Here is a 14,597-nt window from a genome sequence, read left to right as displayed (position 1 = left end):
TGGTTAGGGAGTTTATTTAAGCACAGCAGTGAAAGACTTTTCCTCTTGATGTTAATCTCTCACAGCCTCTGTTCCTTCTACAAACGACATGATGATTTAGATTTCATAACTGTTTTAGTTCATAGGATATTAAATTAGATTATAATTGAAAAGGAAAATACTAATCAGACTTTCCCTGAACAATTAAGGGGAAAAAAATCATCTTAAAAAGTGTATATATGTTTTGTCATAATTAAATTTATTCTCTCTGATAATATAAAAAATATGATAGTTGTATGTTCCACCAGTTTCAGTTATAATGTACAAACCAAAGGATTAGGAAGAACATTAACAGCATTTATCTTTCTTTTTCGCTTTTCTGTGATTGATGCTCTTTCTCTGTGCGTGTATATATATATATATTCGGACGGAGTGTGAAATTATAGAAACAAAATTACAGATACAATAGAATATTTTAATATTGGATTGGCAAAAATAAGAAGGAAAGTGTTATAAGAAAAGGCAAGTAGAATTTGAGTTACTTATGACAAAGTGGTGAAGGCTTTTTATAATTAAAATTTATTTTTTGTCTTGTAGTGTGATTCTTAAACTTTCAAAAGTAGTTTGACGTATTCTTTTTATGTTAAATTTTGATATTTTAGACTACAATTGAGTTGTTACTGACACGTTTTAATTAAGTATTAATTTGAACTTTTATTTAAAAAATATATATTAACACGGTCGATTAGAACTATTATATTTATTTATTTTAAAGTTTAAAAATTAAAATATATCAAATTTATAATATAAACAAATTTTAATTTTACTTTCAATTTTTATCAAAAAAACATATTGAACTTTTTTATTATTATTATTATTATCACTTGGAACAGTGGTCCAACGTAAATATTTGTCCTTTAGTGGTGCACCATGTTAAAAATGAACGTGTTAAATAGCAATTTCAAAGAGAATGTTGATTTGTGATTGTCCAATGAAGAAGGAGCACATCGAATTCTGTGCAGATAGAATCGTTTGAATTTGGGTGTATCAGATTCTACTGCTTTCAGTTTTCACATTATCTTTTTTTATTATAATATTTAACCATTTCTTATCTTACGACATTTAGACACGTGTCAGACATATATGCTTTTGACCAGATCCAACGTTAGATCTTAAATTATAGATAGTTGGAAGTAACTATGATGTTACTTTCTTAACAACCATAAATCATCATTTGAAATTAATATCATTTTCCTAAAAGAGTTCATTTTAATGTGGTTACTATAAGCAATTTTATTTTTTTATAACTCTACTAAATAAGTACATATATCAGCACTTTCTTTACACAGCACAATGTCGTATCACATTCAATTTTCAATACTGAAAATTCTTTATAAATTTCTTAATTTATTTGGTACTGTTATCATCACGACTTTCTTCACCTAAGAGACTTTATTTTGATCATAGTATTGAACACTATATTTGTAAATTGTTGGAATCAAGTGTGAGATGAATTTTTTTTTATGACTAAAAATAGACAAGAAAAGCGATATATGAGAAAAAAAACTTTAAAGCCTTTTATTTTAATTTTTTTATTAAAAGTAGTGTTTTCAATATAAGTTTTCTCATAACTTATAATTTCAGGGACTATTATATTATTTTTTACTTAAAAATAAAATAAAAAATGTTAAATCATATACTCAAAATGATACATATCATCTAGGAGTATACATATAACCTTTTTTTTTCTTGTTATTTAGATTTTGTATATTTGTAAAAAGAAAATTCCATAAACAATATAAGAAGTGGATTCAAATTAGATTTTCAAAGATATTGTACCTTGAATATTCAAATTAGATGTTTTATATTTCAGAATACTCAATCAGGTATATAAAAAAAATTTGGAATATGTGTTTTGAAAAATATTTTCGGATCCCAAAATACATTATGAAATATATGTTTTGGAATTCCTTTTATATTTTGATCATTCTGTAGGATATTTTTGAATTTAAGAGATCCTCTAGAACGGTCAATGCATAATATAAACAAAAATGATAAACGGGTATTCCAAAATTAATTTTCGGATATGAAAATAATTTTCGAAACAAACTTTTTTTCGTATTTCAAAAAATATTTTTTTCAGTTTGAGATTTGAAAATACCTCCCATAACAGTTATTTTAGAATATAAAACCAAACTCAGAACAAGCATTATGAAAGTTATTTTCTGGATCCAAAAATAGTTTCCGAAATACCTTTTAAAATACGGAATTTTTTTTGACATTTTGAATCTAAAAATACCTTTTAAAATATCTAATATTGAATATAAAATTGAAAGTGTATCAACTGTGACTCTTTCGTCGCCTTCTGCTCATGCTAAAGGAAAGTTGCTACAAAATAGAGTTAAATATATTTTTAATATTTTAAGTTTGAATGAAATTTAAAATTAGTATCTTTTCAAAAATTTTGACCAATTTAATCATTTATTTTTAAAAAATATGTGAATTTAATTTTTTTAATCAAATTTTGTTAAGTTTCTGATGTTTGAAGCATATTTCATGATAATATTTAAATTATTTATTATTAAAATATTTGAATTATTTTAATATTAATTCAAATATTATCGAGTGTCGGGTATGATAGAAGTGTGACGATGCTGGTGGGAAAGGGATTGGAGAAGGGGGTGCAAGGGAGGAAAAATTAGGTTCACTTTACTATTAACTTAAGGATTGAGCAGATATTTTATTAATTACGGGGTGCAGAAAGAAAATAAAAGTAGGGTGCAAGAAGTAGCGGCCTCTCTTATTTGGTCCTTAGGTGAGAAGAAGTAAAGGATGCGAGGCCCGTTTATGTAAATTGTAATGGCCTCAATTCTGGATAGAAATAAGAGATAAACTTAACCCAAATGATTAAAATAGTTTTACTTTTATTATTCTTTAATAAAAACATTTAACTATTACAACATATTTTATTTTCTCTTTTATTTTTACATAACCAAATAAGAGATTTTTTTTATCAAATAACATACACTTAATCAAACAAATAAATACAACAAAGAATGTATATATAAATATATATATTTGTGTGCAAACTAGTTATTACAATAATTTACAATGCTCTATCCTACAGTACGTATTGAGAAGATATTACTGTGAGAATGATATTAGAAAGCCACGTGGCTAGATCTCAAGTGGCGTAGCAGCATGAGTGAAGATAAACTCCAACGCAGTGGCGCAGATCTCTTCGAAAGGGACATTTGCGGTTGTATCCACGACGAGCCTCGCCACGTCCCCCACGTCATACTCCGTGCACCCTGCGTATCCTTCCAGAAGCTTCTCCAGCTCCTCCCACGTCGCCGGCTTGTGTCCGCCCGCGCCACCGCCGCGCGCCTCCAGTCTCCGGCGCCACTCGCTTTGGTCGGCGGGGCGGCACTCGATGATGAGGAGGCGGGCGGAGAGGGCGTTGGCAAGGCGGCGGAGGCGGTCGAGGTGCGCGCGGCGGGAGAGCGGAGAGTCGAGGAGGACGCTGAGGCCGAGGCGGAGCTGCGTGGAGGCAATCTGACAGATGACGTCGTATGAGAGGTCGTTGAGGAGTGAGGCGGGTGAGGTTAGCAGCAACGGTTGGGTACAGTCTTTGACGTCATCTTTGTCTAACACAGGAATTCCGAGCGATGAGGCTATGGATTCCGCTAACGTGCTTTTCCCGCTTCCTGGGTGCCCTTTCATCGCTATAATCACTTTCGACTTCAACTTTCCCATTTTCTTCTTCCAAACCACACTTCTTCAATTCAGTGCTCATCCTTTTATTTTCACCTTCGCTTTTTTGCAGGTAACTCTCCCAATTTAATATCCACAAATGGCAACAATAATATTGGTGTTTTTTGAGATATTTATTTGTTATATTCATAATAAGTCATTCATCATTCTCATGAAAAGTCATCAATTATATAGTTTTGAGTAATATTTACTCATTCAACTAACGTTAGTTGTTTCAACACATTTTTTATTCTTCTATAGAGTTCATTTATCTAATTTATCAATTGTCAATAACTATGATTTACTTGCTTAGTATTTTTGTCTCACTTAGAGCTGCCCAGAACGTAATGGGTGGAAGTGTCCATTTAATTCATTACTAAACTTTAATTCGCTTTCAAATAAGGTGTTTATTGGTAAAAAAAAAATTAAATGGTTGGATTGAAAAATTGTATGTCTTTCTTTTATTTAAAATGGATTAGAGTTAAGAGTAAAGTAGGTTTAACCATATATAGACACGTCAAAGTGAGCCAACCCGGCTCATACGGGTTGGCTCATCACGAGCCGGGTTCAAAATGAGTGAACCCAACCCGGCTCACTTTCTGGTGAGCCAGAAATTTTGTAACCCGGCTCAACCCACCACGGGTTGGTGGGTTAAGTGGGTTGGCTCACTAATCCACCTAAAAAAATTATTATTTTTTTTTATTATTCAAATATTTAAATAAATTTTTAAGTAACCCATGAGATGACAATCATAGTAAAATTAAGAACCAATATTTTGATCACGCTCATCACCAATATATGAAGAATTATTTCCAAGAAAGTATCCATTAGTCTAAGAAAGCATGACTAATATTACAAATTTTCTGTCATGCTATTCAACAAAATATAAATAAAAAAAATTATACATTTTTTTCATGCTAATTTAGAAAAAATTGTTTATAAGACGGTTACTTGAGTAATTTACTATAAAGATTATAGTTAAAGATTAAAGTATCAACATATATATAACTTGACAATCAAATTAATTAAACATTCAAATAATTCAAATATAATTAAGCAACATTTTAGCATTTAAAAATATGAAATTGTGAACAAATATAATTGGAGTAGTAAATAATTAAAAAATTAAAAGAAAATTTAAAAAAAAAATTGTAAAAAAATGTTGGTGGGTTAAGTGGGCCAACCCACCTTCAACCCGGCTCGAACCCATTTAACCCGTGGGTTAAGTGAGCCGGGTTGAGTTCAACCCACTTTTGAAAAAGTTGAATTTTTCTTAACCCAACCCGGCTCGAACCCGTGGTGAGCCGGGTTGGCTCACGGGTTGAAACCCATTTTGACATCTCTAACCATATATACTATAAAATTTTAATTAAATTTTAAATATTTTTAATTTAATAGGTATGTTTGGGTCTAAACTAACTTGTCCTGATTGGTCAGTTTAATTCAATTTGAATTTGGGTCAATTCAACATTACACAACATGGATCCAAAACTTAATAATTCTATTTCGTTTTGAATTAACATGATATAATTTGAACTTCATTCGGATCGACTTGATGTAAGTCTAATTTGACTTAAATTCAATCAATTTAACTTAACTTTATATAATGTGGGATTCGACTATACTCGATTAAATGTGAGCTCAATTAGATTTAACCAAAGGTTAGTCTGACTCAACTTAATCCAAGGTGGGTGTCAAATCAGTTTAGAAGTGTGAGCAAAAATCAACTTTTTAGGATTCGATCAATTTTTTCTTTAATCTAATCAATTTAAAATTTATTTTATTAAAAATTTAATTCATTTAAAATCTATTTTATCAAATCTAGATTTCAATCTAATATATGTTTTGTAAATTTTTTGGATTGGATATCTATTCTTTGAATCCATATTTTCAAATATTTGAAAAATCTAAATATCCAATCCAAAGGCTGAAGATCGAAATGGGTTAGCCCAGACTGAAAGTCAAGACGACTCAATCCAAATTGAAGGTTAAGACGGGCCAGTCCAAACCGAAAGTCAAGATGAGTCAACCTAGACGCAAGGTCAAACTAGGTCGCTTTGGCTGAAGGTCGAGCCGGGTCAGCCTGAGCTAAAGGTCAAGACGGACTAACCCTAACGAAGGTCGAGATGGTCAGGGTCAGGCAAAAGATCGAGATAGGCCGACCTTGTTCAAAGGTCGAAATGGGCGGAAGGTCGAAACGGATCAACCCAAACGCAAGGTCAAACCAAGTCGATCTGGGTTGAAGGTCAAGACGGACCGACCAAGGTTGAAGGTTGAGATGAGCTTATCTGAGCCGAAGGTTGATACTAACCTATGCAGGCTGAAGATCGAGAAGGTCAGTCCAAGTTGAAGGTCAACCGAGTTGACCCTACTCAAAATTTAGTTGAATTATGCCAAGATGGCGCAACCGAATTCGGTGGAGTCGACCTCGATTGAAAGGTCAATAATAGCTAACATGGGCATGAGATCAAGATGAGTTAGATTAGATCGAAGGTCAAGATGGGTTGACTTGGATCGAAAGGTGAGACAGGTTGGCCTTTATCAAGGGTCAAGATTGGTTGGCCAGAGTCACGGGTCAAGATGGGCGAGTCAAACCCGAGGGTTGAGACTGGTTGGACCAAGTCGAGGATTGAGACGGGTTCGGTCGGGTCGACAACACAAGTTTTAGAAAATTCAATTTTATTTTCTTTTATAAAAAATAAATTTTGACTTTTGGTGTTTGAACTTGATCCAAATATTTAGATTTGGTTTAAAAAAAATTCAAACTAGTTATGCAAAGAACAAATGATTTGGATCCAATATCTGGTCAAATTAATTGGATATAAAATGGATTTGGATTGGATCTTTAAAAATCCAATCCATGCCCACCCCTAAATTTAGTATGATGTGAGCCTAACTATGTTTGGTCTAACAACGCGACCTGACTCAACTTTGTCTAACATGAACATAACTCTAATAAGTTTATCATGGGCCTAACTTATCTAGCCTTGAGGTTGCCTTGATTGGACTCAGCTCGAGGTGGGCGTGACTCGATTTTGCTTAAAATGGGTTTGACCTTACTTAGTCCAAGATGGGTCCAATCTAACTTTACACGAGGTGTGCCCTACTTAACTTAGTCCAATATGAGTTCGACTTAACTTAGCTAAAAAAAGGCCTAACTCAACTCAACCCGAGATAGGTCTGACTTACTTGAATCAATGTAGACCCAAGCTTAAATTGACTTAATTTAACAAGAAACCGACTTTACTTACTCTGATAACCCAACTCGACTTGGTCTTATATAGGTCAACTTGACTTGATAAAGCTCAAATGGACTCGATCCAACTCGGTCTAAGGTGCATTCAACTCGCTTTGGTCTGAGGTGCACCCAACATGACTCGACCAAACATAGGTCCAACTTGTCTCTTTCCAATGTGGACTCAATTAAATTCAACATAGTGTAGACCCTATTAACCTTGACCTGTGTTGGACTTAAGTCAAACTATGTACTTGACTTGAATTTGACCCAATTTTATTTATCTTGATTTTAAATTGATTCATAGAGACCGATCCATGATTAGCCATTACCATAAATTTGTTGTTAGCATTTTAGTTATGAATATTTTGTTTGGTATTTTTTATCTTATGAATTTTTTGATCGTAACTCATAGGTTAAGAATCAAATCCTACAGACTGAATTAAGTTCACAAGTCTAACTATGTGAAAGACGTGTTTCATAAAATTGCTTCTTTAATTTTAGATTAATAAAATAAATCACGCCATGTATAAATAATTTTGTTTTTTAAATAGTCTTTAATAAAATAAATATTATGGAAGAATGTAATATTTGTTGAGATATTTTTTGGGATGAAAACTTAATTAAATATAAATATGTATAATTAGTTGACATTATGTTTTAAAATTGTGTTGATTCATTCTTCTCTCACGTCCCGTCACATTATACGTACATTTGATCATGTTAATGCTAAAATATTGGTCTTACGCAATCTATCAATCTATTTATTAATTATTAAGCTTAAACTAAAAAAAAAAAACTATGCTTTTACAGGTGCAATTCTATATATGTAAAAAATTATATGATTTCTATTTAATAGTCATTAAAAATGATTAGTTGCTATCACTTCATTCTAGTTTCTTGTAGTATTAAACAGACATATTACTTGAAAAAATATACTTTCCGAATAAAAAAAAGGTTATTATAACTTAATAGTTAATACCAGAAGTTGCATAACATGTAGAAACAGAAACATATAATAACTATGATGGATGCTAAACTCTGTGTAATTTAACTAGTACCTAATTTTAGGTAAATATTTAATTGTATACATCCGTATATAGTTTGAAAACACGTTTAAGTTTATATAATGCAGTTTTATTTTTTTTTTGTGCTACTACCCAATATTTTATCAGATTCCATATATAATTTTTTAAATTTTTTGTTGGTATAAGTCAGCCAGCTAATAAAATGTGTTGTTTAATTTCTTGTACGGGAAGTATTCATATCTGAATTCATAAAATATGTCATTAATTTCAATGTTAGCAGTAACATATTTGAAAACATTAATTTATGGCACACAGTATATAATATAGAATGAAGAGACTTTAGAATAAACTTTATTCATGAAAACTTAGTGTGCACAAAATAAATAAATAAAATAAAATGAATGCGACCACTGTTCCTTGATTCACAATATAAGACAATAAAATAGCACACACTTTGTTTAAGCGCACCGTATTGTGTAAGCATGGAACGATGAAACAACTTTTGTCCCTTCACAACCCTACTTTTCTTCCAACATCATCAACAACAGATTCCTCATTTTCCGCAACCTTTTATGAGTTTTCTGCACTCAACACACAATATATTCTCATGTCGTTACCAATGCAGAAACACAACTCACGTTTTCCTGATTAGTCTCACTCACACATATCTCACTTAAGTTAAAAAACATTTTAGTACCAAAATTAAATAATAAATGAATTTTAAATGGGAATATTTTCCAAAATTCTTTTCAATAACCATTATTAAATATTATCAACATTTTTATTTATTGAAGCGATTTGAACCCAACACAATAAATGAGATTTATTATAAAACTATAAGAACAAGAGAAGAAGCATACGCAGGTAATAACTGAAGTGATTGATGAAAGGGATTGAAAACTGAGTAGTTACCAGTCAAAACTATTGTTGTGTTTTATTTTTTATTTTTGTTAATTATTTCTTATAGAAAAAAAGAAAAAAATGAGAAGTGTATAAAAGACGCGGGTGCCAACCCAACCATAATATTTCTTCCTATCTCTGCCATCTTCTTCCTCGGCCTCACCTCTTCCAATCGCAATCTAATCCAATCCAAATCCGATTCAACATGTTAGGGTTTTCGGTGTTCCAGATTTTTCCTTCCATTTCTCCAATCACCACTGCACACGCAACGTGATTCCACCACCTTCGCCACTCTCACCTCTACAAAACGCACGCACCAACCAACCGATCGCATTTCTCCCCTACGCCCAATTCACGCCCGTTCCCCCTTCTTCGGTACCTTACTTCCTTCCCTCCTCTCTCCAATGCTGCTAAAGCTTAAACGATTCGGTTATTGTTATCGTTGTTTTTTTAAAGTTTTTTCAAAAGGTTTTACTATGGAGTTTTATGTAATGTTTTTTTTTTTTTTCTTTTTTCTTGCGTCGTTGAACTTACAGTAGCTGGTGCTTTCAAATCTCACTTGATTGATCAAGTGGCCTACAATTGATATGAACCGTTGGGTGCTGTTTTTTTATGTGAAATTAGAACCCTATATGGATTTCGTTTTTTTGAAATTCAATTATGGGATGATTTAAGACTTTTCGCTTTTTTCTTGTTTGTCAGTGTCTTCTGTCAGCTCTGCATTGATTTTAGAAGTTACTGACATTCAGAGAATTGTAACTTATTTGATTTTCTTGCGAATGATATTTATAGTGGTAACTGGTTAGGCTTGGTATTAATGAATAAACAGTTTATTACTGTTGTTTAGGTTGAAGAGTGTTTATACCTGATATGTCATTTTTCTCCCACCCTCCCCGGATGGATGATTTATTTCCTGTAAATATTAATAATTGAACTTCACGCATGTTGGTTTGGTTGGTGGATCTGCGATAATGTTGTTGGTTGTTATTTACATTGCTGGATAGAAACATTTGGAAATTGGAACTGACATTTTGGTCTTTCGGATGAAATTTGGGTATGTACATGGGATATGATATGAAGCATTTCTTGCCTTCTTGATTGATTTCAGAGGTTTTGGATGGAGTAAAAGAAGAGTGTTGTGGCCATGTGTTTTATATGCAAACAACTTTCTTGCTGTCCGATTCTGAACGTTGGATTTGCTTACCTTGTTAGAGTTGATTTGGTATAAGATTGCTTTCACCGAGAGATATCAGCACACTTTTATTTAATTTTGGATGTGGACTATCCTTTTCTGCAAGGAGGAAGCCCATTCCTCCTATTTCTTCTTTCCTAATGTGATTATATTCTAGCTTTTGTCCATATGAAAGTTTTGATTAGTTATCCCTTTGGCACACGATATATAAATACTTAATTTGTTAAGTCTCTTTCCCTCAATTTGTGACTTATGTGATAGTTATCCTTAACTCTCTAGTCATTTTCACAGGCAAAACAAATTAGGATTCATCATTGGCTTTTAAATTTTGTAACATCTTGTCTTCAAACTTGTATTTGTCCATAAAACAGGGTATAGGAGTAAAGGCAGAAAGCTCATAAGATCTTCAAGAGATTTCCCATTCAAGGAGTAGTGTTGCAATGTTGGCTTCTAATGAAATGATGAAATTCAAATCTTATCAGAACCGGGCTAATTTGTTTGTGAAGGAATATTTGTTAGCAGACCCTCTGATTCCATATACTTCTATTATCGGTGGTATTTTTGCTTGCAAGATGGTATGGTGTAATAAATTATATACGCATTCTATTTTCTAAAGTATTTCACTTGACTTGAGCTTTTATGGTTACTTATTTATCTATTTTTCATTTCTCTTTAAATTTTCCCTGTTTTTCCAGTTCTATGATCTGACTCAGCTTTTTAGCACTGTTCACTTTAAGAGCTATTCCAGTCTCACTAGAATCCAACGTGTTGAGTGGAATAATCGGTGAGTGGATATTTCCATTTCATGGAATGTTCTTATTTAGTTTAGGAGGAAGATAATATGTTTACGATTTTTTTCCTATTATCTGTGCAGTTCTATATCAACGATTCATGCTATTTTCGTAACAACTATGTCATTGTACTTCGTGTTTTGCTCCAATCTATATTCTGACGACCAGTTTTCTGAACTCGTTACATTTCGAAGCTCTTCATGGTCTACATTTGCTCTGGGGGTAAGAATGATGTAGACCCTTACCAATTTTGTTTGCCTTTACTTTTCCTCTTTGCAATTTATATCTGCCCGTCATCATTATCTATGATAAACAATCACTTATAATTGTCTGACTTCACTGTTGAGGGCATGTCAACAAATCTAGTTCACCTAATCAATTGGATGAAGGAATGGATTATGGAGTTGAATTGCATGCCAACTAGGGTTACATGTTATGTCATCTTGTTTAGTGACCTAATGTCATTTTCTGATAACATGAATGGCATGATGTAGTGGTAGTGGAGTTCCAAAAGAAGTATGAGATAATATACTTTAGGTGAGTCTGAATCCCTAGACATACTGTAAGTTAAGTCTGAATCACTAGACATACTGGAAGTTAAATTTGGAGGACACCCATGTGTTGTTGTTACGAAATCAAGACAGACAAGAGGAATAGGCTGCCAGGGTAAAGAAAAATACTATTTTAAGTAAATTGTTGATGAGTAAGTATATATGCCTTCTGCTTCTGCTGCATGTAAGGTGCTGCTTGATTTTCATAATTAATTTTTCTGCTAAATAAAGAAAAGAAAGATCATCCCATATATTTTTAGTATACATATCTTCTGCCAATTCCCTTTTAGTAATGCTTTCTATATGTTGCTAGTAACAATTTACATCAAATCTGGACTTTTTATTGGATTTATTTTCCCGATACATCCAATGGTAAAACAGAAAATTATGTTTATAGATCATATTATGATCTGCAAGACATTTTTATTTATATCTGGTTATGAAATTTGCGTTTTTGTTTTAATTTTATTGTAACAGGTTTCTGTTGGTTACTTCATCGCTGACCTTGGGATGATATTTTGGTTTTTTCCTTCTCTTGGTGGATATGAGTATGTAAGGATCATATCCTTTGACTTGCATGATTTAAACCAACTTATTCCTCTGAACTCTATTCAATTTTAAGATATTCCACTTGATAGGAACCCATCTGAAGATGATTATGGCAGGAGTTTGGTTTCCTTCCTTTTTCACCTTCTTTGGTTGTGGGTCTGGATTAACGTTACTTTATACTGACATTGATTCAGGTGATTCATCATTTGCTTTCTTTAGTAGCAGTAGCCTATTCAATGTTGAGTGGAGAGGGTCAGCTATACACATACATGGTCCTGATCTCTGAGACAACAACTCCTGGGATAAATTTGAGATGGTAATCTACCACTTAAATGTTGCAGTATATATGTCATGTAATTGATTTAATTATGCACATATTGTATTTGTGAAGGTATCTTGATGCAGCTGGAATGAAGAAGTCGAAAGCTTATATCATCAATGGAGTTGTAATATTCATTGCTTGGATGGTGGGTCAAGTCATTACAGCTTGAAATATATTTACGTCACTTTTTTTGTGTATTTGTGGAGTCATTCTGAATTGCCTGTCAGGTTGAGTACATATAATCTCATCCTGGCATCTTGGACATACTTGCTGAGATGGTCTTTGTGCAGGTTGCCAGAATACTTTTGTTCGTATACATGTTTTACCATGTCTACTTGCACTTCGATCAGGTAATGACTACTGACGTATTGAATTTCAGAAATTTTCTGGTATTTGTGCTGCTTTGCAATCAGATCTTAATATTGAATTTTTGGTCTTTTAAGATGACTAATAATGTTTTGGTGCCCTACAATATCACTTTCTGAATATGTATGCGTGTGTGTTTAATTGGGAGGGTGAGGTGAGTTTCTGGGTGCAAGGATCAGCATTTAGTGTGGTAGTCTCTCTCAGTTTACACTAGCACGTATATACCATTACCTCCATAAGATGGAATTTGTAGAACTTGTTCCAGCAAATTTACAGTTTGACTCCTTGTTTGGCAAGCCAATTTTTGTGGCTGTAGATCCATCATGCGAACAACTTAGTCATGAATGTTCTTCCCATTAGATAGTTGGAAATTCACCTACACGAGATAGGGATTAGAGAGTGGTTTGTTGTGAGATGAGGCTGAATCATGACTCTTGCATTTACATGCACCGTTAGGGGTGGGCAAAATGAACTTTGCCGAACTGAACCGTTAAAGATTGCACTGAACCGAAAAGTAGACCGGTCACAACCTTCGGTCTAGACCTGTCCGTCTCAACCCATCACAATCTTTGGTCCAGACAGGTCTGTCTTGATTCTCGGTTTGGGACGGTCTGTCTCGATCTCTGGCCTATGTGCCTATATTCTAATATGTGTTTCATCAACAAAATAGTTTTTAGTTAATGAGCACTGAACTAACTGCAATTTGAGAGATTCAGTTTCTAAAACTAAACTACAAAATGATGATTCAGTTCAGTATTTTTAGTATAATATGGTAGAGTTAGTTGACAGTTCAGTTTGGTTAATTATGTACACCCCTTTGCATATTCAAGAGGAATGGATAATCTTTTCATTTTTTTTTGTAATAAATGTTATAGTCTTGCTTGCATGGGAATCAAAAAAATTTTCCTTCAAATTTCTGGTCAAGCAAAGTCTACTTATAAAGCTTAGGATCTGACGTCATACAATTATTCAAAACAGGTTGAGCAGATGCAGTCGTTTGGACAAGTGTTAGTTATTATTGTGCCGCTGGTGCTATCAATTATGAACTTGGTTTGGTTTTCAAAAATTATCAAAGGATTGAAGAAGACTTTGGCGAAGAGACAGTGAAAGTTTGTGCTTAGTGATATTTTAGGAAAATGAATACAGGTCAATGATGTGTAGTGACAGATGTAAGAGAACAGAAACAGTTGAAAGTGTTTGGGTCCCCTGAGATTCGAACTTGTATAAATATGTTCATTCTGCCTTTTTTCTCCCATTCATGTACATTTATTGGTTTAATTTTAATTATATTGTTAAATGTATTTCGTTCCATTAATTTGGGAGGTAGAGAGCATGTGGTGTTTATAACTTCTCTCATCTCGGTCAATCTTCATGTAAATTTTATTAATTCTTTCGTGTTATGTAAACAGGTACTTGGATGACATTTTTATAATTTTTAAAGAAGAAAATAAAATAATCTTTTAATAAGTTAAAATTAATTTGTGTAAATTAATTTATAAAACTTTTCCCGTGTGAACTATTTTTTACATTTTGTTTCATGTTAATTTCTTCATAATCATAATTAGGATTTATACGCATTAAGAATTTGTTTTTGGTGAATTCCTGATTTCATGAAATGTTTCCTCACAAATGAATTTTTATTTTATGGAATGGATTTCAAAATTTATGTACTTATTGATCGCAATCTGCGTGTTGCAACTCCTAGAAAAGAACTATGAATAAGAAATGAGTGAACACTGATTAAGTAATATGATCTTGGTGTTAAAGAACAAAGATGCATAAAGTATTTGAACTTATTAAACTCTAAAGCTTGATTGATGTAAGTGAAGAAGAAAGTTGCATGATGAATCAGACTGTTAGATTTTTTTTCGCTAATTAATAATCATGGTTTAGATTAGTGTACCGTCATTACTATAATTATTATACAGAAG

At 32.7% G+C, this 14,597-nt stretch overlaps 2 protein-coding genes across 3 annotated transcripts; one reads left to right on the top strand and one right to left on the bottom strand.

The window, feature by feature from the left end:
* Positions 1-2,939: 2,939 nt before the first annotated feature.
* Positions 2,940-3,735, bottom strand: LOC146884481 (uncharacterized). The gene has a single exon (XM_085665820.1). The coding sequence runs from the start codon at positions 3,733-3,735 to the stop codon at positions 3,157-3,159; it is 579 nt and encodes a 192-aa protein (XP_085521946.1). The 3' UTR covers positions 2,940-3,156.
* On the top strand, positions 3,666-13,921 carry LOC114193298 (TRAM, LAG1 and CLN8 (TLC) lipid-sensing domain containing protein). Of its 2 annotated transcripts, none has more exons than XM_085665819.1 (9): positions 3,666-3,805; positions 10,459-10,662; positions 10,783-10,871; positions 10,962-11,100; positions 11,907-11,981; positions 12,173-12,294; positions 12,370-12,445; positions 12,591-12,650; positions 13,645-13,921. In XM_085665819.1, the coding sequence occupies exons 2-9, from the start codon at positions 10,528-10,530 to the stop codon at positions 13,771-13,773; spliced, it is 825 nt and encodes a 274-aa protein (XP_085521945.1). In that variant the 5' UTR covers positions 3,666-3,805; positions 10,459-10,527; the 3' UTR covers positions 13,774-13,921. The 2 variants fall into 2 exon arrangements, with proteins under 2 accessions (XP_085521945.1, XP_027938832.1); XM_028083031.2 differs by lacking the exon at positions 3,666-3,805 and adding an exon at positions 9,000-9,270.
* The last annotated feature ends 676 nt before the right edge of the window (positions 13,922-14,597 follow it).

The sequence above is a fragment of the Vigna unguiculata genome, chromosome 8 (assembly GCF_037176805.1).
Source record: "Vigna unguiculata cultivar grain cowpea cultivar isolate G323 ecotype 2 chromosome 8, ASM3717680v1, whole genome shotgun sequence".
NCBI classification, from domain to species: Eukaryota; Viridiplantae; Streptophyta; class Magnoliopsida; order Fabales; family Fabaceae; genus Vigna; species Vigna unguiculata.
Note: the sequence above shows the minus strand (reverse complement) of the source record. Positions and strands in the feature narration are given on the sequence as shown.